This window comes from Aplysia californica, unplaced genomic scaffold (assembly GCF_000002075.1).
Source record: "Aplysia californica isolate F4 #8 unplaced genomic scaffold, AplCal3.0 scaffold00061, whole genome shotgun sequence".
In the NCBI taxonomy this organism is placed as follows: Eukaryota; Metazoa; Mollusca; class Gastropoda; order Aplysiida; family Aplysiidae; genus Aplysia; species Aplysia californica.
In genome coordinates, this window is record NW_004797331.1 from 571,595 (window position 1) to 595,617 (window position 24,023).

At 41.6% G+C, this 24,023-nt stretch overlaps 1 protein-coding gene across 1 annotated transcript; it reads right to left on the reverse strand.

Annotated features, from left to right (window-relative positions):
* Window positions 1-23,917, reverse strand: LOC101852606 (microtubule-associated protein futsch). Its single transcript, XM_005093322.3, has 9 exons — window positions 23,744-23,917; window positions 14,536-14,678; window positions 13,939-14,049; window positions 12,203-12,267; window positions 11,609-11,932; window positions 9,174-9,245; window positions 8,198-8,247; window positions 6,068-6,198; window positions 1-5,312 (listed from the first exon to the last, which is right to left on the reverse strand). The coding sequence occupies exons 1-9, from the start codon at window positions 23,749-23,751 to the stop codon at window positions 1,294-1,296; spliced, it is 4,923 nt and encodes a 1,640-aa protein (XP_005093379.1). The 5' UTR covers window positions 23,752-23,917; the 3' UTR covers window positions 1-1,293.
* Between the last annotated feature and the right edge of the window lie 106 nt (window positions 23,918-24,023).

Here is a 24,023-nt window from a genome sequence, read left to right on the forward strand (position 1 = left end):
GGGTGTTTGTTATTAGAATTACTGATCCCTGTTGTTTACAAATGCGTTCATGTGAAAAGTGGCAAAATTTAGAAATTGTTTCTTAGTTCTCTAAAACTTTGGAAAGTCTTTGCGACATATAATTCAGCTGCCATGTTTTACCGATCCGACTCTTGACTTGGAGGACAAGCAGTGACTGTGAATCTTGTGCGATTGATCACGCGATTTAACGGAACATACGCAGAAATCCGCACGAGCCAGAAGCCGCAGGCTTGCCTAATCAACCGAATTCATTCGCCCGGAACAGGCGCAGAAATCGCCACGGGCCAGAAGCGTCAGGTTAATCGACCGAATTCATTTGAGTAGCAAAACGTTAGCTACCCCAGATCGGGCCACTTGCCACTCCGAAAAAAAAATCATCATCTATAGATTTATCTGTGAATGCTTTCTGGTCCACCTTTTAAGAATGGCTGATAAATATATACATGTTCAAGGGAATACTTTATAGTATCACAAAAACAATCTAAATATACTAATCCCAAACAAGCTTTTGCTGATTAAAATACGATTACAAAACCTTTAGAACTAATCTACTTATACATTTCCCATTAAAAACTTCCATGGATTTCACACAGGGATGCTATGTCGAACCACCATGGGTCATTTATAACCGTCATTGTGAATAGCAGAAATTTGGACAATTAAGACATTAAAGCATTTATATAAATATGTGCTACTTGGTCTGACAAAATGGCTAAAACTATAACCCAAATACTGAAAATTGATTTAAACAATTAAAAAAAAGCTTGAAATATATGAAAAGATAAATAGTCTAAGTAATAACAAAAGAAATAATAAGGCCTGAGGTAGGGTGAATTTACATAGCTGGCATTTTATAAAACTCAATGATTTTCCGTGGGCAGGACAGAGTTAAATTCAAATAGAATGTGAAGCAGCCAAGCCTTAGAAAGAGCATTTCCTGCCATGTCTGAATTTCCAGTTGAACCAGTTCAAAACAACAGCAAAATTGGTTCTTAGTATCTTACTGAGAACTAATCCTCAAGGCATATTTCATCATGAAAACAAAATAAAAGAGTAAATTTTAAATGTGCAACTTCACAAACAAAATACTATGACACACTAGCGTGCTCAAAATTATTTGAATGCCACTTAAAAAACGGAATCACTGTACTCATGTGAGCTACAAGAAACAATAAATAGACCTCAGAGAGTTCGGTAAAAGATGCTAAAATGAAAAAATTTTAAAAGTAAAAAACAAGAACTAAACATCCTTATTCTTGGGGAAATCTTCATTTAGATGTCCATCTCACTACTTGGGGAGAGAGTCAGAGGTTTCACTTTGTCCTGCGTCTTCACCCTCAGCACTCTACTATCTGCCACACTTTCAGATGCTGGCCCACTCTGATGGGCCTGCACTCCACGCCCATTTATCCTAAAGCTTCTCGTAGACAGAGGCTTTACATTAGATGATTTACTCTTGTCCTTTTCCTGCAGTTGCTGGAAAAATTTCCTCCTCTCTGCAAAACTGGCAATCTTATGGCCGCCATCTTCATTTTTCCCTCCTCTGCTGCTTCTTCTTTTTGCCACGCCAAGGCTGTCTTTCTTCAGAGTACTAATAGAATCCCTCCCGACTGACGGTTTGCTGTCTCTCCGAGGCATGACTTTTCCACCTCTTTGAGCCGAGATTTTACTGCTATCTCTCCGAGATGAGATTGGGCTGTCTTTCTGAGGTGTCTCCCTGCTGTCCTTGAGAGCTAAACTATTTTTCTTAGTCACAGTTCCATTAGATAGGCCACTGGACCGCCCCGAATCTCTTCTCACTGCACTGATATTCTTTTTGATGTAGTTTTCCTTCATCCCACCAGACTCTCGCCTCATTCCACCAGACTCTCGCCTCATTGTCATTGAGCTCCTCCGAGCTCCTGACTTTCGTCGCTGGGAAGCTGAAGCATTAACAAAATTGTTAACATTTAATTTATAGCTAGCTGGTTTAGTAAACTTGGATGGTTTGGGCAGAACAGCAGGTTTTGGCTTTATGGGCGGTGCCTTCTTACGTAAACTTTGGGCACTGGAAGCACACTGAGCAGTCACTGGAGGAGATTCCCTTGGCTTTGTATTCACCTCTGATGAATTAGACTGTGGGGTCATGGAAGGGGGTTTACTAGACTTTGGAGTAGATAAGATATTCATATCTGCAACAATGTTGTTATCTGAAGCATTTAGCACGGAGGACAACTCCTGCCCCACTTGCCCAACCTTGACTTCTGCACTTTGAGGCTGTTGTATCTCTGGTGACAGAGCTTCCTCTCTGGATGATGAGCGCAACAGGAACCTATTGTGGGCAGAGCGGAACGATTGAGACTTCTTTCCTCTGCTACTTCTTCTCCTCTCCGTTATCCACCCATCGTTTTCCACGACCTTGGGACTTGCTCTGATACTCTCCATTCTCTTCAAACATTCTGCTGTCTCTAATTCTTCACCATCTGTTTTGTCAGGCACTGGGCTGTCAATATCTAATTCCATTGACATTTTGTCTTCATTTGCACCTGTCTCAATGCTCTTTGTGAATGGCGATTTCATAAGACCATTCTCTTTTTTCTTTGAGTCTCTATGATCCATATGAGGTAATGTTGAAGCTGCTGGGCCCTCAGGAGGAGATGCATCCTCATCTTTAGCATTTGTCTTTTCATGGATATTATCTTGCTCTGTAAAACTACTTCCACATTCCATTGACTGATACTTGCCTGGTTCATCTAAATGAGATATCAAAGATGTTAGACAAGAGCTACCTTGTCCTGTATTTGTAAATTCAAAAATCCTTTGAGCATTGGCAATAGAAGTTCTGAAAGAATCTGACCTTAAAGGCTGAGATCTCTGCTGAGGCACAACATTGGACAGACATTTGACAGGATTCTTTTTCCATAAGTGTGAGGCTTCGGGCCCACCAACATCTTTTCCGCTATTATGTTCATTCCAGTCATTTAATTTTCTGTCAACGCCAACAGTTCTTTTTACATTAAGAGGTTTTTCTTCTGGACACAGGGCAGTTTCTAATTCATGCTGTCCTTTCCTCACCACCCTGGGATTGGACGCCTCACCACCAAGGCCACTATCACTTTCATGAAGCTGTGATAAGCTTGAAGATCTGTCACTGCACGAGTCATCCACACAGCTATCGCTTTCTTTAGCCATTGTGTCCTGACTGTTTCCATTTATAAGTTCTTGTGAACATAGGTCTAGAGAAAAATTCTTCTTACTGCTACTTGTGGAAACTTCTGATTCAAGCATGCTTACAGTGTTCTTATTAGATGCATCTGTCGCGTTTCCTGGTTCAGAAGACTGCTTCTGCAGCTCAACAGTCAGTTCAGACTTCACAGACAGTGGTCTGGAGTTCAAAACATCTTCGTTGCTGGAGTAGCCATCACTTTCACTGACTTCATTCGCACAAAGATTTGCGGTGCGTTCAGTAAACTTTGCTACTAACAAGTTAACAGATTTAGGTAATGATGATACAGATGCTCTAGTGCTTTGGGTCTTTTTGAGACTTTGAGATTGAGATGCAACTGGTTTGCTTGTCTTCTCAGGTAAATTTGCTTTCTTAGGGAATCTGAATGAAGACTTTTGCCCTGATCCCGAGTCTACCTTAATATTTTCTGAAGTTTTTTTTAAACTGGCATTTGAATTAAGACTGCTGTTTGAATTCAGACTGGCGCTTGAGGTTGTCGGAGGGCCTAAAACACGCCTACCAACTTGCCTCTGCGGAGAGGGAGGGAATATTCTACCAGCAGAGTTTTTGTCGAGAGAAATACTTATATCCTTTTCAAACTCGCCACGTGGTTCGCTCTCTATTCTGTCAGGACCAGCCCACAGTGTTGAGGCTTCGGTTTTAAGAATTGAAGTGACTGGTTTATTCTTGACAGTTTCATTTGCAGGATTATCCTGAGATTGCAAACTATTGTTATCAGTACAGATGGTACTCTCAAGGTCCTTTTTAAATGAATCTTTGAATCTCTTCTGTAAGTGAGGTGCCAGTCTCCCAACCATAGCAGCGACTGATTTCGTGGGACTCATATTTGGGCTGTTGGTCTTGACTGGAGAGTTAGACTTTTTGGGAGGAGAGACATGAGCTGCAATGAAAGTTTCAAATTGTTGTCTCTCCTGAGACTGCCTGGTGACAGGAGGATTACTCGACACGCCAAAACCTCGTTTGGAATTAGATCTACGTGGAGTTGGTCTTCCCTCTGTGTCCTTGACATCTTTAGCAAACGACACTCTACGAGGAGACGACGCACATCCCTTTGTAACTCTCCCAAACGTAAGACCTTTACCAGGTGTGATGCTCAGGCCGGATGACCTCCGTTTGAGTCTGCGGCGTGGGAATTTCGGAGATTCTTCTAGTTGTTGGATTTGAATAACATCGAGACCATCATCTTTCTCCAGTCTATTCTCTTCTTGTGTAAGCTGACTAACAGAAGGTTCTTTATACTTGCGACTTCTTGTTGTAGGATTAAGGCTACCTGTTAAAATAGACAATTTCGCTTGTGGCCGGTTCTCAGAACTTTGAGCTGATGACGTGGAAGAGACCGAACTAGTTCGGCTTACTGAGAGAGTACTGCGAGAACCAGATGAGGCAAGAGTGGCGGAGAGATTGCTGGGTTTAGATCTTTTACCTTGTGTAGGCATTTCTTCACTTTGAGCAATACTTTCCTGTGACCTCCTCTTCTGTGGGCTTTTCTTGGCAGAAAAGGAATCAATAAAATCCTGGGAGGTTTCCATATTCTCCGGTTCTGCAAAGCTGGGTTTGGTAATGACTCTGGGCGGAGGGCGTTCAGGAAGACTGTTTTGAGCAAGTGGAGACATCCGGTTCCTCATGCTTAAGAAGGAAGAAAGTAACTCTCTGGGACTATACTTCTTTTCTGGCACAGGAGGAGTTTTCTCCCAGACAGGTGAATTCTCTTCGGGAATGGCCTGTCTGTCTCCAAACGAGCTCAGCTTAGAAGGTACGGCATAAATGTCCTCCAAACTTTTCGAACGGCGTCTGTTAAGAGGATGATTCTTTGTAGGCTCTGAAAGAAAGCTCAGCTTCTCCATCCGCTTAAAAGGGGACAACGTGGTGTAGTCGCAGAAGACATCATCCTCCGTCCTATCTCGGCACAGGTCATCAGTGATCTCTGCATACTTAGGGCTCCCTGTGCTGTATGGTATGGCATCCTTCACACAAGAATACACAGGGCTTTCACTTGAGGACCTGTTCAACTGATTGGGCAACTTCTCCAAGAGGCTTTTATTGTTACATCCTTGAACCCCTGTCCCTGAAACAAAGGGGGAAAAAACATTGAGCTTGAAGGTCAATCATACACCAGCATAGCACATACGTGGAGAAACCTACAAAATGCTCCTCTATAGAAATTGTAACATGGGATGATTCCAAGTCCAGGAATGTGCAAAGAGAGAGGTTAAGCAGGTCCTTTTCAGGACATTGTTAAACAGTAGCCCCCTTCCAACCCTGTCTTGTTTGCACAACTTCAGGTTTTTATTACAAACAGTTAGACCAAAATCCCAGACATCCCCTACATGAACAGCAGCATGCCAAATTCCTTTCCTAACTTTTATTAGTGGAAGAGTAATTTTAGCATAAATACCAGCTGCTGATTATTTTTAGCAAAGAATGAAGAATAACCCCCCCCCGGGAAATAAAAAAAAAAGAATACAAATGAAAATTTAAAAAAATAAAACCCAAGTAAGACCAGCCACAAGCTCTATAACTATGCAGATATTCATCGGAGCAAAAGTTGTGCGGTTGAGAGACTATATGGTTCTCTCTCTCCTCTGGCATCATAAACAGTCAGCGAAGCCGACAGGATTCAGGAACTCAACATTTGCTCAGGGGCCCTTGAAAAGTTCTAAGCATGGGTCACTGAAATGTCCCAGCAGACGTTTGACAATATGGTTAAAAAGTCAGGTGAGAAAAACAATTACCCAATCTAAAATTCTTGCAAATAATTATAAGGTTTAAACTCTTATGATAAAGAACAATTTTTATGTAGGTGAGTATATATCCAATTACCTGGTTGAAAATTGTATGGCAGAGTCCTTGTGGCATTAGGCGTGGGTGTATTTGGAATCTCTGGGCACTGGGGTGAAGAAACAGCATGTACCTTGGGATCGCCTTTCACATAGAACATACTAGTTGGAGTCCTGAAAATAGCAAGTATGAGAATGAGTAATTACATTTGATGCCCATAACTGTACACTAGAAAACTGAAAGGCCTTCCAGTGCACAAATTTTAAGAAGGCTAATAACCTGTTTGGGGGTGAAGGGGGAGAGAGAGACTGTTTTGCTGTCGGAACTGTTTTGCCGTAAGCATTTGACAGCGGCTCAGGCACATTCCTTTACGGCGACTTCAACATCAAATTACTTTTCAGAAATTGCCAAAAATAGGTCTCTTTTATTTGGAATTCATTCAATAGATGAACTATCAAAATAGGTTAACTTGTTTTGATTTAATGACCCATTTAGTGACGTTTTTGTCATATTTAGATTTAGCAGTTTAGCACCAAAAAAAGGGGCCCGGCGTAGTGGGTTTACCTCCCACGGAGATAAAGAGATAACACGTTGGACGGCATTTTTTTTGTTTTTTGAAGGGGGCAACAGTGAAACAGAATAAACTATACTGAACAGATTTAGTCATCCTGAAGGTGAAGAGATGGGTTCCAAGAGCTGTTATCCGCACAAGAGGTGAACAAATTTCAAGTCAAAAGAAGAGTGAACAATCAAAGACAAACTCAAATTCAAAGCTTGTGAGTGCCATCAAACAGAACTTTCTTCTTCACGTGTCAGATCTGGAGCAGACGTTGACAATCATGGTACCCCACTCCTTCCTGTTGTCAGTCTCCCTGATCAGCTTTGTTGTTCTCATTGTCTTATTTGTCAAAAAGTTGTTCAGGCCATATCAGTGTATGTTGTTCTCTGTCTTCCTCTGCTTTTCTTTCCCTTTATCAGTCCTCACAGCAGCAGTTTTTCTAGTCCATTTGATCTATTTATGTGACTTTGGAAACTCAGTCTGATGGTACTGATTAATGCTCTTTCAGACGTTGCTAAACGGTTTCAGTGAACGCTAAAGAAAGTAGAAGACCTGAAGCAGAGATACCAGTACTATCATGGTGCTACAGGAAAATGCTAGAGTTGCAGTATATTTGTAAACATTTAATGCCCCCACCAACTCAAATCAAATCATTAACCCCCTTTTGTCAGCTCCTGTACATCATACATCCAGCATCGCCAGCTAAGATGCTGTACTCATGTTACTAAGTACTTCCTAGCACAATCCGATCTTGGCAATTGTATGAACCATATGACATGCACCACAGAGTGTTTTATAACAGCATTATGATAGCTGTGAGCAGAACCATATTGAAGGATCCTAATTTTGTCATAATACTAATGTTGAATTTGTCTAGCTCAGGATAGAGAAATGTGGAAAGTGTTTGTTTATGCCCTATACCTTAATGCAGGGTGAGAGAGACAGTGATAATTATGATGATGACCGAAACTTTAACACAACAGGCTGGCCTTAAATGCTGAAGGCATTATATTTGTTATTCAAAGCTTTTAAAAGACGAAAGATAACAGTTATGGTCAAGGGACCAAAACAAGTATGGATACAGCTAAAATCTCTCACTAGCTTTTGCTGTCACACAGCACAAAAAGACAGGAATTTGCTAACACCCTGTCAACATAATGTTTATCTTATTCTTGGATTAAGCACTTCTAAAGTCCAATGATTTTCTAAGGGCAAAGTGGACTACAAGGGCTCATGGCAAAGAGGATGCAAAATAAAAGTTAGCCATCTCTACGTGACTAGTGATGTAGACTGTCCGGGTCTGGTAGTTTTTCTCCCCTTAAACACTGGGAAAATTGGCAGTGAGCAGGGATAGCCAAAATTTATTTCAAAAACGGAATTAGGGGTATTATGATCATATTTTTCTGTTGCTGGATCGATAACAACAATAACATATGATCATATTTTCATAAAATTGAATAAAAATGGTGACAATTCCGCCAAATTCATAAAGATGGGTAGCCCTGCTGTAGCCGAAGACGAGTAGTTGGGAGCTATAATCCTGTCCAGGGTGGGTGAGAAAAGCCTATGATGATAATGATGATTAAGGGCACAAAGCAGGATAAAAGACCTACCCTCTGGTTATTGTAGCAAATCTCTGGGGACTCGCTCTCTTCAGCGATGCCTGTCAGGAAAAAGACAACGAGAATCCTCATTCAGTTTTATAAAACGTTTAGTCAGAGAGTTTAACTGTTCATATTCAAGAGCTTGGAGGTTGTTGAGAAGCAAACGAGTTCATCATAGCATAGACTCTGTCACAGGCTCTAAACAACATCAGACTGGCATGTCATAAAAAACTTCAACTTTACTACTTATTTTAAAAACATGCAAACAGCATGAGAAAGACAGATATACTAGTTTTGCAAACATACTTTGGGGACAGTGCTTAAAAAAGACAACAGAAAGGCATTTATTTGATAAAATAAAATGTGTCATGATGCGGCGGAATCAGGTGCTCGTCAATTTTTGGGCATGTAGAGTTATCTTAAAGCTTGTTCATTTGTTTATCTTTCAATAAAAAAGTACACATCTATCTTTAGTAGAAGTTGAGGTATATTTGCGATTGAAGGAAGTGTGGTTTTAGAGGTAAAATTGGCGAGAAAATGTCTGCTAAAGTTAGGCGACTTCTTAAACTTGAGAGTCCTTAGAAACTGCAAATTTTCATTTTTCTGCTGTAAATCAACATTTTTCAGTAAAATCCACACAGCAATGTGTTTTTAAATGGACCTTACAGGTGCTGAGTCAAAAAACGAAAATTCAATTAAAATTTCCAAACGGACAGAAAAATATCAGTTTCTTCGGTTTTATTATTTTGACGAGCGCCTGATTTCACCAAGCAGCTTCACAAATATGCTTTTTCTACTGCTCAGCACTTTATAACATTAGAAGTAACTTTCTCCATCAAAGACCAAAAACAGAATATCATAATTATTTAAATATATTTATTCATCTGTAGAAGTGGGCCTGAAGCTGTCACTTCTTAAAATTTGACAGAAAAGTGCATCACTGGAACAATAAAAACAAGCTAAATTTTGTGAAAAAATGTCCCACCGTTCTGGGCTGTTGTCTGGTCAAACAGCTAGGAAGAGTCTGACTTTTTGTAGACAAAGGCGGGACGTCATACTGCAAAATTAAAAGACATTACAAGTCATAATGAATCCACAAGTCATTACCGTGGCTCTGAAAAAGATAATCATTTTCTTCTCCAAAACCCAGATCTGAAACAAGATATATATCGGCAATCATGATTTGCCTCTCATTTCTTCATTTCACAAATTGGTTGTTAGCGATCCATTAGCATCTGAGCATTAACTCTTCTGCATGATGCCATTCTGTAATAGCTGCATGTCTGTTCTAATTGTTGTTTTGAGGAGTAGAGGAAGTTAAATGTGTGGGGTAGCTTGGGAAGAAAACATCCCCTCAAATCAGTTAGTTTTCTACAGAAGAACAGATGATGTTCCACTGTCTCTGAGGGGTAGTCACATAGTGGGCAGGCATCAGACTGCTTTACTCCAATTCGGTTGAGATTTTGATTGAGGTGTACATGTTGTACAAGTTGGAAGTTCACAAATTGGTAAAATGAAAATGTGGATGCTTCATGTGGTGAGGCTGATGTTTTTATATCTAACTTTTTCAAGTACCAGTACCAAGAGTCCACCACAAAAAAAGACTGATGACTATTTATTCACTTACTTATTGCATCCAATAAGCCTAATTACAATACATTTAAACAAATTTAAAAAATAGCCCTTCTATAAGTCTTCTGGGCTCTTTCTTCAAATATTTGAAATTTCTCCGGTTGATGTTAGATCTCTCAAAAACATTATGTCTGAACACATTTTGGGTATTTCATTATCAAATGAAAGGACCCAATTAGTTTAAAGACGAAATCCTCCCTCTCAAATTGCACCTACACAAGAAGACACAAATTATGATCATAAATCAAAACCACTTGAGAATCCGAAATTGAAAGTGTAAATTGCATAGGATAGCATGCATCATAACAATAAAATCTCAAAATGTAAGATTTTATTTATTCATAAAAGATTTTTCTGGGTCTCAACACATAACAAAATCCAGTAAAGAGAAGCTGTCTAGCATTACGATTATCAAGAAATGTAATAACTGAATCTCACACTTCAGTTAAGAATTGTCATTACTAAATCATACTTCACACAAGACATGCCATTAAATCACTGAAACTCTTCTTCACATAAGAAATGTCATAACTGAATCTAATATTGTTTCACAAAAGAATTGTTATAATTGAATCTCATGCTTCATACAGCTGCACAACAAAGCTATCAGAGCAGTCGTCGCCAAAAGGAAAATAGGAGAATGGTTCAACACTACCGTCAGTGTACGCAAAGGTTGACTGCTATCACCTACTCTGTTCAACATCTTCCTTGAACAAATCATGACTGATGCCCTTTAAAATCATACGAGCACAGTCAGCATTAGTGGACGAATAGTTACTATCCTCAAGTTTGCCGATGACATTGACGGACCGGCAGGAAATGAAGAAGAACTCGCAAGACTGGAGAAATGACTGGATGAAACATCAACTAGATATGGCATGGAAATTTATGCAGAGAAAACAAAGCTGATGAGAAATAGTGACGAACCCAGTAAGACCAAAATTACAGTCAATGGTCAACAGCTTGAAACAGTCAACCAGTTCAAGTACTTTGGTGCTATCATCAGCCAAGAAGGAACCAAGCCAGAAGTCCATGCAAGAATTGAACAAACAACAGGGGCACTTACAAAACTAAGACCAATATGGAAAGACAGAAACATATCAGTTAATTCCAAAATCAGACTACTCTATGTCCTCGACATCTTCATCCTTCTGTATGTTTGTGAATCATGGACCTTGATGGCAGAGCTGCAGAGAAAGATCCAAGCAGCTGAAATGAGATTCTTTAAACTTAGACGACAAGTTGGCATCTCAGTCAATGACCACATCAAAAATGAGGAAGTGCACAGTAAAGTGAAACAACATATGAGCCACTATTGAAACTTGCAGTCTACTGTGAACCGAAGAAAAATGAATTGGTATGGTCATGTAACAAAATCGTGCGGCCTATCCAAGACCATTCTTCAGGGAACTGTGCAGGGGAGGAGAAAGAGAGGAAGGCAAAGAAAGAGGTGGACCCACAACATTGCGCAGTGGACAGGGAAATCGTTCTCCTAAACTCAGGCACTCGCAAAAAAAAAGGAGAAAAAAAAGTGAAAAGTGGAGGCACCTCTTATCATACCGAGCCCCCTACGATCCTCTTGGATTATGGGATCAGTAAGCAGTCAGCAAACTTCATACAAAAAATGTCATTACCGAACCTCATACTTCAAACCACCCAAAAATTTCATTACCAAACCTCATACTTCAAACCACCCAAAAATGTCAATACTGAATCTCATACCTCATACATGAAATGAAATGCTATTACTGATTTTCATACCCCTTCACACAAGAACAGTTACTTCACCTGGGTTTGAGAAGCCTCTGACTGGGCACAGTCTGCATCGCACGATTTCCCAAACGTTGAAAACTGGGACTCAGCGGCACCCTCCTCCATCATATCAATACTGATGTCTAAGGCAGATGGAAGGACAGCCAGCGAAGTTGGAGTGGAAGGTTGTACAACAGCCGTGTATCTTGACATTGGGGACTCAGAAACCGCATCAGGCAGATCCACTGAGCATCCACGATAGTACTTCGGGGGCAGTTTCCGTTTGTTCCACAGTTTCATGAAGGTTTTGTAGTATTCTCGTAATTTTGGTGATCTCATGGCATCTACATTTTTCCTTTTCTGTGTGGAAAGCAAATAAAACTTTCAAGTAACTAGCAAGAGTTCATCAATACAAGAAAATATTGAAGCAAAAGAAATAAGAAGACACACATTGATGGTCTACCTAATCAATGAATTCATATTAATTTGTAAGTCTCCATGAGACCTATTAAAAAATGCCTTTACATTAATGAATTATAAAATGTCAAAGTGAACAAGTAGAAGGGTAAAACAGGAGATTTTACAATACATGCAAAAACATGGACATAACAATATTACATTGTTCCATACCTCTTCCTGCAGCCACATTTTCAGTTCAGACATTTTACCCAAGTAATCATTCAGGGATATCAGATCTATGGATAGATCAAATAAATCAATCAGAAATTTCAGTGAGAACACACCATAGAAAAGAAGCCATAATATGTAACGGTAACCAAGATTCACTGAAGACTAAAACTACAACTAAATGTCCATCATTCAACATACATGGCTAATAAGCTCACTAACAGGCACTTCAACTAAAATGAAAAAGAAGCCTTTGAAAAGCCTCCACATAGATATATGTACAGTAGTCTCCGTCTAAACGCACGGTGCTCGGGAGGGCTCCTTAGCGTGTGTTTATACGGAGTATGCGTTTACATGAACCTTTGCAAGGGGAGGAAGGGACACAGTCATCTCAATTCCTTATTACTCTAGTGACCTCCCTTGGAGGGAAGGGGTCATTTTGGCAGATAATGTGACGACACGTGACTGTTTTGTGAAGGATTCCACGACAGGGGTTAAGAATACAAAGGCGTTGAATGGGGAGGGGGAGAAATACAAACTCAATGTAATGAATATGCACTGTAAACGTCGGGAACAGATAGCCTAAGAGGAAACTTTGCGGTGATGGTCACAGAGACGACGGACCAGCCACGTGGCTTTCCAAGCGACCACCCCCGACTGTAAATTCATGCAGAATCATCCCCGAGAAACATTTTCTCTTGTGATTCGTTAAACAAGTACTTTATAAATTCTACGAGTACAGCTGAATAGGCTTACTTGGCTAATCTTTAAAATCCTATAGAGGCCTGTCTAGTGTTTTACGGCATTCGCGCGTGTCGCGCATCAGGCCTAAATTTAACTAAACATTACGCGCAGTCAGAGTCACTCAAACACCAGTCAGAAACCTTCTCTCAAAGATACATTTCCAGTGACCAATCAAAAAACATTTCAGTCCCCCCCCCCCACCCCCCAACATTTAACCGACCAGCCCTAGATCGAGACCTATGCGCAGTCCGTCACTCTCTTTGTACAGTGTGAGGGGCACTCTCACCAAATATCCCGTTTTCTAGTAAATTCTAGGCTTGTCTTATGCAGGCGGTGCACGTTGTAGTGAAAATTTCCCCTCGCCAAGCTTAACTTGTCGGCGTGTTTCGCGGATCGGAGCGTGCGTTTAGAGGGAGTGACCGTGCGTTTGCATGTCTAAATTATATAGTAAAAAAACCCGTCAGATGACGAAAGCGTGCGTTTGAGCGGAGCGTGCGTTTAGGCGGAGACTACTGTAACACATTGTTTAAATGTAAATGTGAGCAAATGTGAAGTCTCAAGTTTCTGGAAACAAAGAGTAGCGAAGGCAAATGCAAAATTTAAGGAGATGGACAAGAATGAAGGATAAAGTGTACATCTGTTCTTCTAAGCACTCACAGAACTAACATTTATATAAGCACTCTCAAAAACACTTGGAAGGAATAATTTGGCAGAGTATGCAAAACAATAGCAGTTAAGGAATAGTAGTACACTTCCCAAATTAAAAAAGGTTGCTTGCATCATGGCATCAAATGGGTCACTTTCTTTTAATTCTTCTCATCTTCAACATTGAAACAACTGAAGATGTCGGTATGCTCCAATTGTAGTTTACTCTTAAGGTAAATCCATTCATTTATAAAATCGTAATAAACAATTGATAACAGGCTTTTTTCAAGTCAAATTTTTATGCTTTCAGACTTACTGATGGTTGAAGCAGAAAGTGAAATGCTACTTACTCTTCTCCACATTTTCCTGTTTAGCTTTCTCTCTCTGCCGCACTCGTCTAATAGACCGCTGTGCTGTAAGCCTTTCTTGCCGACTAGCAAAAGCTTCCTCGCTCTCAGTTTCTGAAAGTTTGTTATAAACAAGAAAGGTTAAGTGGTGAAAGGTAACACATTGGTGACCAAAAAAAACAACAAAAAAAAATAGGAAGGAAGGACAAAAGCAACAGGTGAAAAGAAAAGATGGACCAGTGACTTTCTCCAGCAACTCGCACAAAAATATCCTCCGTTAATCCCAGATTCTTGGTGATCATTTTATACTTTTGATACATTGGAAGAAAACAAAAGGCTTCTACTACGCTTTGCATGGTCAGATCTTTTGTTTGCACAAATGGACTGAGAAAGTCATTATGATTTGATCATTTATTTAATGAATAATGGGCTGCCAGGCCAGATCTGATGAAGCAAAACCAGAAGCCAATATTTGTATTATATAGTATGCACTGGTGTCATCATTAATAATTAACCCCTCCTCAAAAGTACTAAAACAGGCAATGTACACTGAGTAGAAAAGCAGTGGAACCAATTATCAAAACATATATACATGTATACCTTCTACTTCTTCAGACCCACTGGAAGAATCAAATAAATCTTCAGCTCTCTTGTAAGACCCATCCTCGGTGACTGGCTCGTACTCGGCAAGATTAGGACACGATGCACTCCGTCTTTTTTTCAAGTTGCCTCGCCGGAAAAATCTAAAAAAAAACACCAAAAGGACATAAACCAACGTTGCTTTTTATTAGGGCTTTCCCTTGCTTGTTCTACAACAAGACAGAAAAATGATGGTCTTCGGAGTTGATCAGTTTAATTTATTATAGAAAGTAATAAAATTGAAAATAAAGACTTTTAAAAACTTAAAAGGTAACAACAGGTTGGACAAGCGGATGATTAGAGAACGACAATTAAACGCCATTGGCCGATATTTATAGTAACAGCCATCTTGTTTGCGTTTGACCTCGCAAGGGGGAAGCCCGCCGCGGAATCTGATTGTGATTCTAAAAAACAGTGATGATTTTGCATAGTGCATGGTTTGCACTGGCAGTTTCCAAGCTCCTTCCCCTTGATCAAGTTCTACTCCATTTGCGGGTCAGCGTCCTATTGAGTCAAATCTCTTGTAAGTGCTTAATTTCTTGTGCTTACAAAACTTATAAAGAAATAATCCGGATCGAAACAGTCAATCACTTAAACAGCGTCGTTGAACTTTGTTTGAACTTGCATTTGTATCCAAATTGATGTAGACCTACTCTTAGACTTCTTCTTCTTCTCAGTTTACGTAGTGTACAGCATCAGAATCAATCTGGGCGGAAGAAGGGTGCTGCACAATCACAGACAACCGAACCAAACAGTTCTGCAAGTTGCAAAGAAAATAGATCTAATCCGAGCGGGCAGGCTGCCGTCCCTTGCTTATTCTACAACAACACAGAAAAATGATGGTCATCGGGGTTGATGACAGTTGACCGTCCAACTGTAGTAGTCTTTGTCCAAGAACACCTAGCCAGCAGCCATAAAGAGGACTCCTTCACGAAGGAGATTGTGATTGCGAAAGGAGTGCAGCCTGGTGAAGGTAGGAGGAGCAGGCTGCGTGACCTCATCAAACACTACAACAACCAGCTGATGATGGAGACAATCAGCCTGCCCACACTGAAATGGACCCTCATGAAGAGGGGCGAGGAAGCACGGAGCAACCCGTCTTCCTAAGACCCCAGTTCTATATATCCAAGTATCCAAGTAAGGCTGCCGGCTGCCGTCGTGTTGTGTGATTTGTGTGTGTGTGACATGCTATGTATTAATTATACATATATAGAGGCTATTCACACGTGTATATATGCATGATGTGTGTGTGTCTCTCTCTCTCCCTCTCCCTCCCCCCCTCTCTATGTCTATGTATTTTTGTGAGTGATTGTAAGTGTGATGTGTGTAAAGATAGTATTAGTGGGTGGCTGGTGGGTGCTCTGGTGTGGTCTGCTCCTTCTCTCATATATTCAACATCTATCATCCTTATCTTTCTCTTCCTTCTTTTTGTGTTTGTTACTCTCTTGAAACACTAACACCTCTAATCTTCGGCACTTAACTTATATGAACTTATTGTGTTGCAAGTGCTAACTCTTTTTCGAAAACAAAAGAAAGTTTTAGGCATGAACAGGCGCTTTGGCGGCAAGCGTAAGTGTATGGGAGGTACCGAAGCTCGATCTACTTTCGCTTTCTTTACCTCCCAGAAATTTGCCGTTAGCAGTCTGATTAACACAACATTTGTACCATACAGGTTGTGCATTACAAACGCTGTGTCGCCAGGAAAATAAATCATTGTCCTGTGCTTTTACTTGCGGAAAAAAAGAAAGTTATACAAGCGTCTTGTCGGGCTCGACATCGTGACCGGTCAGTGAACCTGTACCTTCGCAGTACCAGTGATCGTTGGGGTCACCAAAGTTCATTCAAAGTGTGCGCTGCACGAAGTATAGGGCTCTGGAATGGTGGGATTATTGATTTTTTTAAAAGGTACAGTCGGGGGGAGGGGTGGGGTTGAAGGCAACATCGGATGACAAAAACTGAACTTGGAAGCAAATTTTAGTATTTAGAATTTTGATTATTACTAGAGCTTCCTGCTACGGAAAAGCGTGCATTGGTGCAAGCCCTGTACGGAATTGGGATCCGTCATACTCATACCTAGTAAGCCGTGTTTTTATACCAAAAGGTCAGCGTTTCATTGGATGGGTGATAGTCAAGGATCTCCTTGGTGATAGTCTGATAGTACGTTTGTTTCATTGTCCTTTGTTTTAAGAGAGTAATGACCTCATCAAGTGCATACTTTTTTATTCTCTCTCCCTCTCTCTTCCTTCCTCTCTCTCCCCCTCTCTCTGTTTTCTGAGTCTCGTTCTCTCTCTCTCGTGACAGTATTAAATGTTTTGTAAACATCTATATTTTAGCTTTCTGTTCCAGATTCGCAGATTTTCAGTGTCACTGCATTTTGCTCTCCCTTAGGAAAGATGACAGGGGGTAGATTGGGATCATTTTGGGGATTACATTCCTCTCACAACACACAAAAAGCGGAGTGAAAAAGGAAAAAGGTCAAGGTCATGAAGGGAGCGAAGCAGTTACCGTGCACCTAGCTCAAGCGCAGCCCCCCCCCCCTGAAACAAAATACCCGGTTACCGTGTACATAATGATGTACTCGCTTGCAGAAAAGCAGCAGGAAATGACAACATACCTGCTGAAGTGCTGAAAGAGAACAATTTTTACAAAGAGACTCTCCTCCCATATCTCTACAAGCTACTAACGACTTGTTGGCTGAACTGAAAGCAGAAATTCCACATGACATGAGAGATGCCAAAATCACCACACTCTACAAAAACAAAGGGGACAAAGGAGATTGCAACAACTACAGAGGTATCTCACTGCTAAGCATCACTGGAAAAGCTTTCGCTAGGATCATCCTGAAGTGACTTCAGAAACTAGCAGAAAGAGTCCTACCAGAGAGCCAATGCGGTTTCAGATCATACCGCTCAACAATGGACATGATCTTTTCAATTCGTCAGCTACTAGAAAAATGCAGGGAGCAACAACTGCCATTACATACTGCGTTTGTCGATCTGACAAAGGCTTTTGATACAGTCAGTAGATCAGGACTGTACATGGTGCTTGGAAAAATTGGCTGTCCCCCAATACTGCTACTGCTACAGCTCATCATCTCATTCCACGAAGATATGAAGGCCTCCATTCAGTTTGACGGTTCAACATCAATAGCGGAGTAAAGCAGGGTTGTGTCTTAGCACCAACCCTTTTTAGCACTTATTTTGCTGTCTTACTGCAACACGCATTCAAAGAGTCACCAGGGGATGTCTTCCTCCACTGGAGAACTGATGGGTCGCTCTTCAATCTTGCTCGACTCAAGGCCAAGACCAAGATCAACAAAACTACAGTACGAGACCTTCTCTTCGCTGATGATGCTGCTCTTGTTGCTCACAGTGAATCAACCCTACAAACCGCCTATCAACAGCATGCAAGGTCTTTAGCTTGGTCATCAGTGTTAAGAAAACAGTCATCCTTACCCAAGAAGGTGCAGAGCAGAGCCATATATTGCTGAATGACAAGGAACTTGGGACAGTGGACAAGTTCTGTTACCTGGGGTCTACCATCAGCTCTACAACTTCACTTGATTATGAGATCAACATCAGGATATGGAAAGCAGCAACAACTTTTGGAAGGCTGACAAAACGAGTATGGGAAAACAAAAGATTAACCATCAAAACAAAGATCAAGATTTACGAAGCATGTGTCCTCAGCACACTCCTTTAAGGATCTGAAACATGGACCTTGTACAGCAGACAAGAAAAGCGCCTCAACATTTTCCATCTCAGATGCTGCCGCAAGATCTTAGGCATTTTGTGGCGTGACAAGGTTACAAATGTTGAAGTGTTGGCACGGGCAAACCTCCAGAGCATGACAACTATCCTGTGTTTAAAAAGATTGAGATGGCTTGGCCATGTCAAGAGAATGGAAGACAACTGGACTCCGAAGCAACTTCTCTATGGAGACCTTGCCCAGGGAAAGAGACAAAGAGGAAGACCAAAATTGAGGTACAAAGACACCTGCAAAAACAGGTTATCTAAACTTGGAGTAGATGTTAACACCTGGGAAGATATAGCTGAGGACCGGAAAACATGGAGGAAAATTATAAAGGAAAGAACTAAAATGCTAGAGAACAGCCTTAGAAACAAACAGGCTGAGAAGCGCCAACGACGAAAGGAAAACAGCGGAAATACAGAGCTTCGATCTACGACACTGACATGCAAGCACTGCGACAGAATCTGCGCTTCAAACATAGGAAGAATTAGCCATGAAAGAAGCTGCTTGAAGACAACCTTGAGACCATCTTAAGCTAAATTGACCGTCTGCATAGACGAAAAGAGCCATATAGATATTGAGGCTACGCGCCTGGTTTTCGTGTATGTGACACTGAGACTACACGCTCGGTTATCGTGTATGTGACATTGAGACTACACGCCCGTTTACCGTGTACGTAGATATTGAGGGTATGTGCCCGGTTACAATGTGTGTGACATTGAGACTAGACGGTGAAAAAGGAAAAAGGTCAAGGTTATGAAGGGAGCAAAACTGTTACCATGCACCTAGCTCAAGCCCCCACGAAACTAAATACCCGGTTACCGTGTTCGTAGATAATGAGAGGCGCCCGGTTACCGTGTACGTAGATATTGAGGCTACGAGCCCGGTTACCGTTTGTGTGACATTGTGATTACACGGTGAAAAAGGAAAAAGTCAACGTCATGAAGGGAGCGAAGCAGTTACCGTGGCGTGCGAGCACCTAGCTCAAGCCCCCTTCCGCACCCCCCCACAACTAAGTACACGGTTACCGTGTACGTAGATATTGAGACTACGCGCTCGGTTATCGTGTATGCGACATTGTGACTACACGATGAAAAAGGAAAAATTAATGTCAACGTCATGAAGGGAGCAAAGCAGTTACCGTGCACCTAGCTCAAGCCCCCCCCTCTCACGAAACTAAATACCCGCTTACCGTGTTCGTAGTGAGAGGCACCCGGTTGCCGGTTACCGTGTACGTAGACACTGAGCTACGTGCCCGGTTACCGTGTACGTAGACACTGAGGCTACGAGCCCGGTTACCGTGTACGTAGACACTCCGTAAATCATATCTAGTTTCGAGGCCTAGATATTTAATAAATTAACGAAGTGACTATTCGGACCCGAGTCCGAATATGAAAAAATGTTATTCGGACTCTGATTCTTGTCCAGCATGACATTACTTCCGACTTCCTGTGACTCGTGACTCCGGCTTCCTGTAGGCCAGGGCAAGATCGACTCTGGGATCGATTCTTTCGACTCCAAATGAGGACTCAAAGAATCGATCTTGTTCCATGTTCCCAGACTCTAAGCTTCGACTCCGCCCAGGGTCGACGCCTCCCGTCTCCTTTTTTTTAAAGCCTAGTTCCTAGCCTAGACTCCGAGAATCGAGGCAAGAATCTAAATCTCTACCTCACTATTACAGTCCTGTCATGGGATAGGCCTAGGCCTAGGGCTGTCCCACCCCACAGTCGAGTTTTTTGCTTCAAAACAGACACCGCACCAGGACGGGACTCATCCGGCGCATAAGGCGGCTTCTTTGATGTTGGCCTAGGCGGAGTTAAAAATGCATTCCAAAAATTTCTTAAATATTGGCCAAATTTAAGAAATAATAAGATTTTCGTGATCAGCGACCCAAAATTTGCAAAAGTTACGCGGGGAACCCATTTTAAGGCCCGATTACCAAGTTAAATTAATTTTTTTGAGTTTTGTTTACTTAGGTTTTTTTTTTCACTATTTGAATTCGGCGTGCACTAGGCCTTGATAGGCCTAGTGCAAGAGAGAAGGAGCCTGTGCCCCACGCATTGGCAAGAGTGATAAAAGTAGTAGTATAAGGTTTTACGGCGCTCGCAACTGCTAAGGTCATATGAGCGCGCGAAACACAAGTTGTTCACCTCTGCGAAAGTTCACTTCACGACTGGTAACTAGTTTACTTTAAAATGCTAAAAAGTTAAAATATTCAAATTCGGTGTAAATTCATTTGTGATCTAAAACAACTTTTAAGTAACAATAAAAATTTTAAATAATATCAGATTCACTTTACAACTCGCCATAAAGGCCAATGGCCTTTATAAAATTTAAAATTCTGCTGGGAACAACGACGGAGAAAATATCCTGCAATTTCTTGCATTTATAATATTTCCTTCGGATCTCTCCAAAGTCTAGACATTCTGTTAAAATGTGTCTAATGGTAAAATCTGTGTCGCATCCGACACAGAACGGCTTCTCCTCTCCCTGCAGGAGGTATTTGTGAGTCAGGGCCGTGTGTCCGATGCGCAATCGAGTAAAAATGACTTCGTCTCTTCTGGAGAGATCCGAAGGATTTCGCTGTTCTAGTCTGGGTTTAATTTCGTATAATTTATTATTTTTCTGGTTTTCCCAGTGGCTCTCCCACAGACTGGAGGTGTACTTTTTGACTTTATTTCTAAAGTCAGTCTGTGGGAGAGTGTTTGTCGTTGATCCCAGCAGAAGGGATGAGGCTTTCTTCGCCAGGTCGTCTACCTGCTCGTTTCCTCGGATGCCCACATGGCTTGGGATCCATGCGAACATGATGTTTTTTCCTGTTTCGGATAGTGTATGGATTTTCTGTTGTAGCCTAACTATTTTTGGGTGTAAGAGTGTGTAGTTTGTGAGTGAGGTGATGCAAGACAGAGAGTCAGAAAGGATAAGGAAAGATTTGTTATCAATTTTACCTTTTTCTACAACAAAGAAAGTGGGAAACATCGGGGGGGGGGGGGGGGGGGGTATCAATGAGGCGGCGGGCATCGGATTGGCAGATAAGGTGTGGGGGAAACTAAAAAAATGGTGGAAAATTGGAAGCACTGAATGTTAAATATCTATAGAACGAAGACACACTTCCTTTTTTCCGGACCCGAGTCCGAATAACATTTTTTCATATATTCGAAATATGAATTTTTTAAATTCCGACTCGAGTCCGAATATATGAAAAAATGTTATTCGGACTCGAGTCCGAATAAAGACGGCCATAAATTGAATGAAGACTGCGGATGTCTTTTCGATGAACGATCGTTTTTCCTCCGTTTTAGAGTTGAAGGAACCCATAATATAAGACAATTTGAAGAAAAGAGCAATTTAAGTCATAATTTCAATCAAGAAAGCAGTCACCCTCTCTAGATCTATTTCTCTCTCTCTGTCTCTCTGTCTGTGTATCGCTTGCCTTCTCTTTGTTTTTATCTGTCTAAATTCTTTCTACCCCACCTACTTTCCCACTCTATATTATATTTCTCTCGTTCCCTCCTGTCAACTAGGGCATGGTAATACAGTGGAATCCTATTATAACGAGACGTAGGGGACCGGTGCGAAATGTTCGTTATACCAGGATTCTCGTTATAAGGAATCCAGTAATAAATTCAATGGAAATAATAAAGTAGGCCTAATCTATCAGTTTGGTGTTCTCTGTTTATTTCTTTTTGTTATCTACCCTGACGATGACATTGTTCAACATGACCTCTAGGTCTTACTTGATCAAAAATTGAATCAGGTTTCTTTCTCAAGCGCTAGCAATGTTGACAGCACGGCGTTGGCGATCAGAAAGAATGCGCTCTAGGCGAACTCGCCTGTCGTGTTGTCCCCCACCCCACCACACCCGTGGTGTGTTTCGTCTGCTTGCACACGTTACTACACAACACATTCACTCCATCCATCACAGCATTGTCATTGTGACCTCTCCATTCCCGCATCGGAGAAGTGAGGACATGGGTAGTGGTAGGCCTAGATAATCTAGACTCTAGGCTGGCCTATCACACGATGCGTTCTGCTTGTCTGCGCTTACCACACCCTCCCCACTCATTCGCTCAGGCCATCATTGTTGGCAAACGTAGGCTCTCCTATTCTTTGTTTCGCTCAAGGAGTTGATGTAAGGTCCTAGGTTTCGCTAGATCACCAACAGGTTTCTCAACTGGCTAGGTTTATATATATGTGTATAACTGGCCTGTGCGCTGTGCACAGCAGCAGCAATATTCCGCTATAACCGACTCCCGCGTTTGTCCGATTGAGCTCTATAGCAGTATTATATTTGCAAAAGAAGGGAAAAAAACGGGGTTTTAGAAAAGTGTCTTAATAACAGACTTCTCGTTGTTCCAGGACTCGTTAAAAGTGGACTCCACTGTCTAGCACTTCCCCCTGTTCTCTACCCCTCCCCTCCCCCCCCCCCTCTCTCCTCACACTCACACACTCTCTTTCTCTTCTCTACCGGGTCTGGGCGCTGAAACTTTCCGAAATCACAAAAGACTTCCCCTACCGGGTCTGTATACTTCGTGAAAGTGGCTATTCTCACCCGCCCGGAAGTTCTCGCAAGATCTACTCCTCCCCTCTTCTCTCTCTCTCTCTGTCTCTTTCTGAATACTGTCTATCGGTGTGGACGATCAAATTGACCAAAACAAAGTTAAAAAATGATGTTAAAAGACAAAAGTAAATTAATTTGGTTGTTTACAAAGATGCTACGGCTATTTAACTTTTCGAATCGAGCCGAACTACGCGGGTCGCCATTTTGTTTTGTTCTCTCTCTCTCCACTGCCCACAGACAAAATTGTACGCTTTTAGTAGGCTACAAGTACAGTTGTAATTGTAATGGAACGTTTGTTCACAGCACAAAATTCTACAATTTTTCTGTTATCACAGTGCAGAATTCTGTGGGTGAACGCAAAATTTGTTGGCCTAGATCTAAGCTATAACGGTGAACGCGCACCGGGTGAGAATAGCCAAAAGACTCGCCTGCACTATTCTCACCCCGGGTGAGAATAGAGGTGGCCATACTTCGTGACTTTGTTCCCGGTTACGGTGTCTGTAGATCTAGATCTAGATTTCTAGATCTAAATCTATACACTTCGTAATTATTATTATTATTCGTTCTGAACCATGGTAAGTACCATGGGCCTAGGTGATTTAATCGGCCCACGAGAGGTCAGGTGGGAGTCAGGCTGGGAGGACTTCCGTAACGAGCGACCACTATAAGACAGCAAAATTGAGGGCTTGGGGTAGGGGTAAGGTTAGGGTTAGGGGTAGGGTTAGGTCTAGGCCTCTTCTTTATTGTGTTTGATGGGGTGGTCGCTCGTTACGGAAGTTACTCATCCTGCTTTGGCCGACTTTGGCTTTGATCAGCAGGCAGCAGGGTAAATTCTCGTCTCGTGACAGCCAGTCTTACCGCAGCATGTTGAAGTTTAAATGGGATAGGCCTCTCCGATCGAACACAACACAGACAACGCTGAGTATTACATCGTGAACGTCGATAGGACCCTGAAATCAATTTAGGAATTTGATATGTTAACTGACTGAATACGAGATGATCAACCCTTGCGTGTTAGTAAACAAAGGTTTTGAATATTTCCGCCACAACTTCCTATGACGTAGAACGCATAGGGTGTCAAACTAAAATACAAGAATCGTTCATTTGTTTCGTTGGTTTCTTCTGCTTTTATGAAACA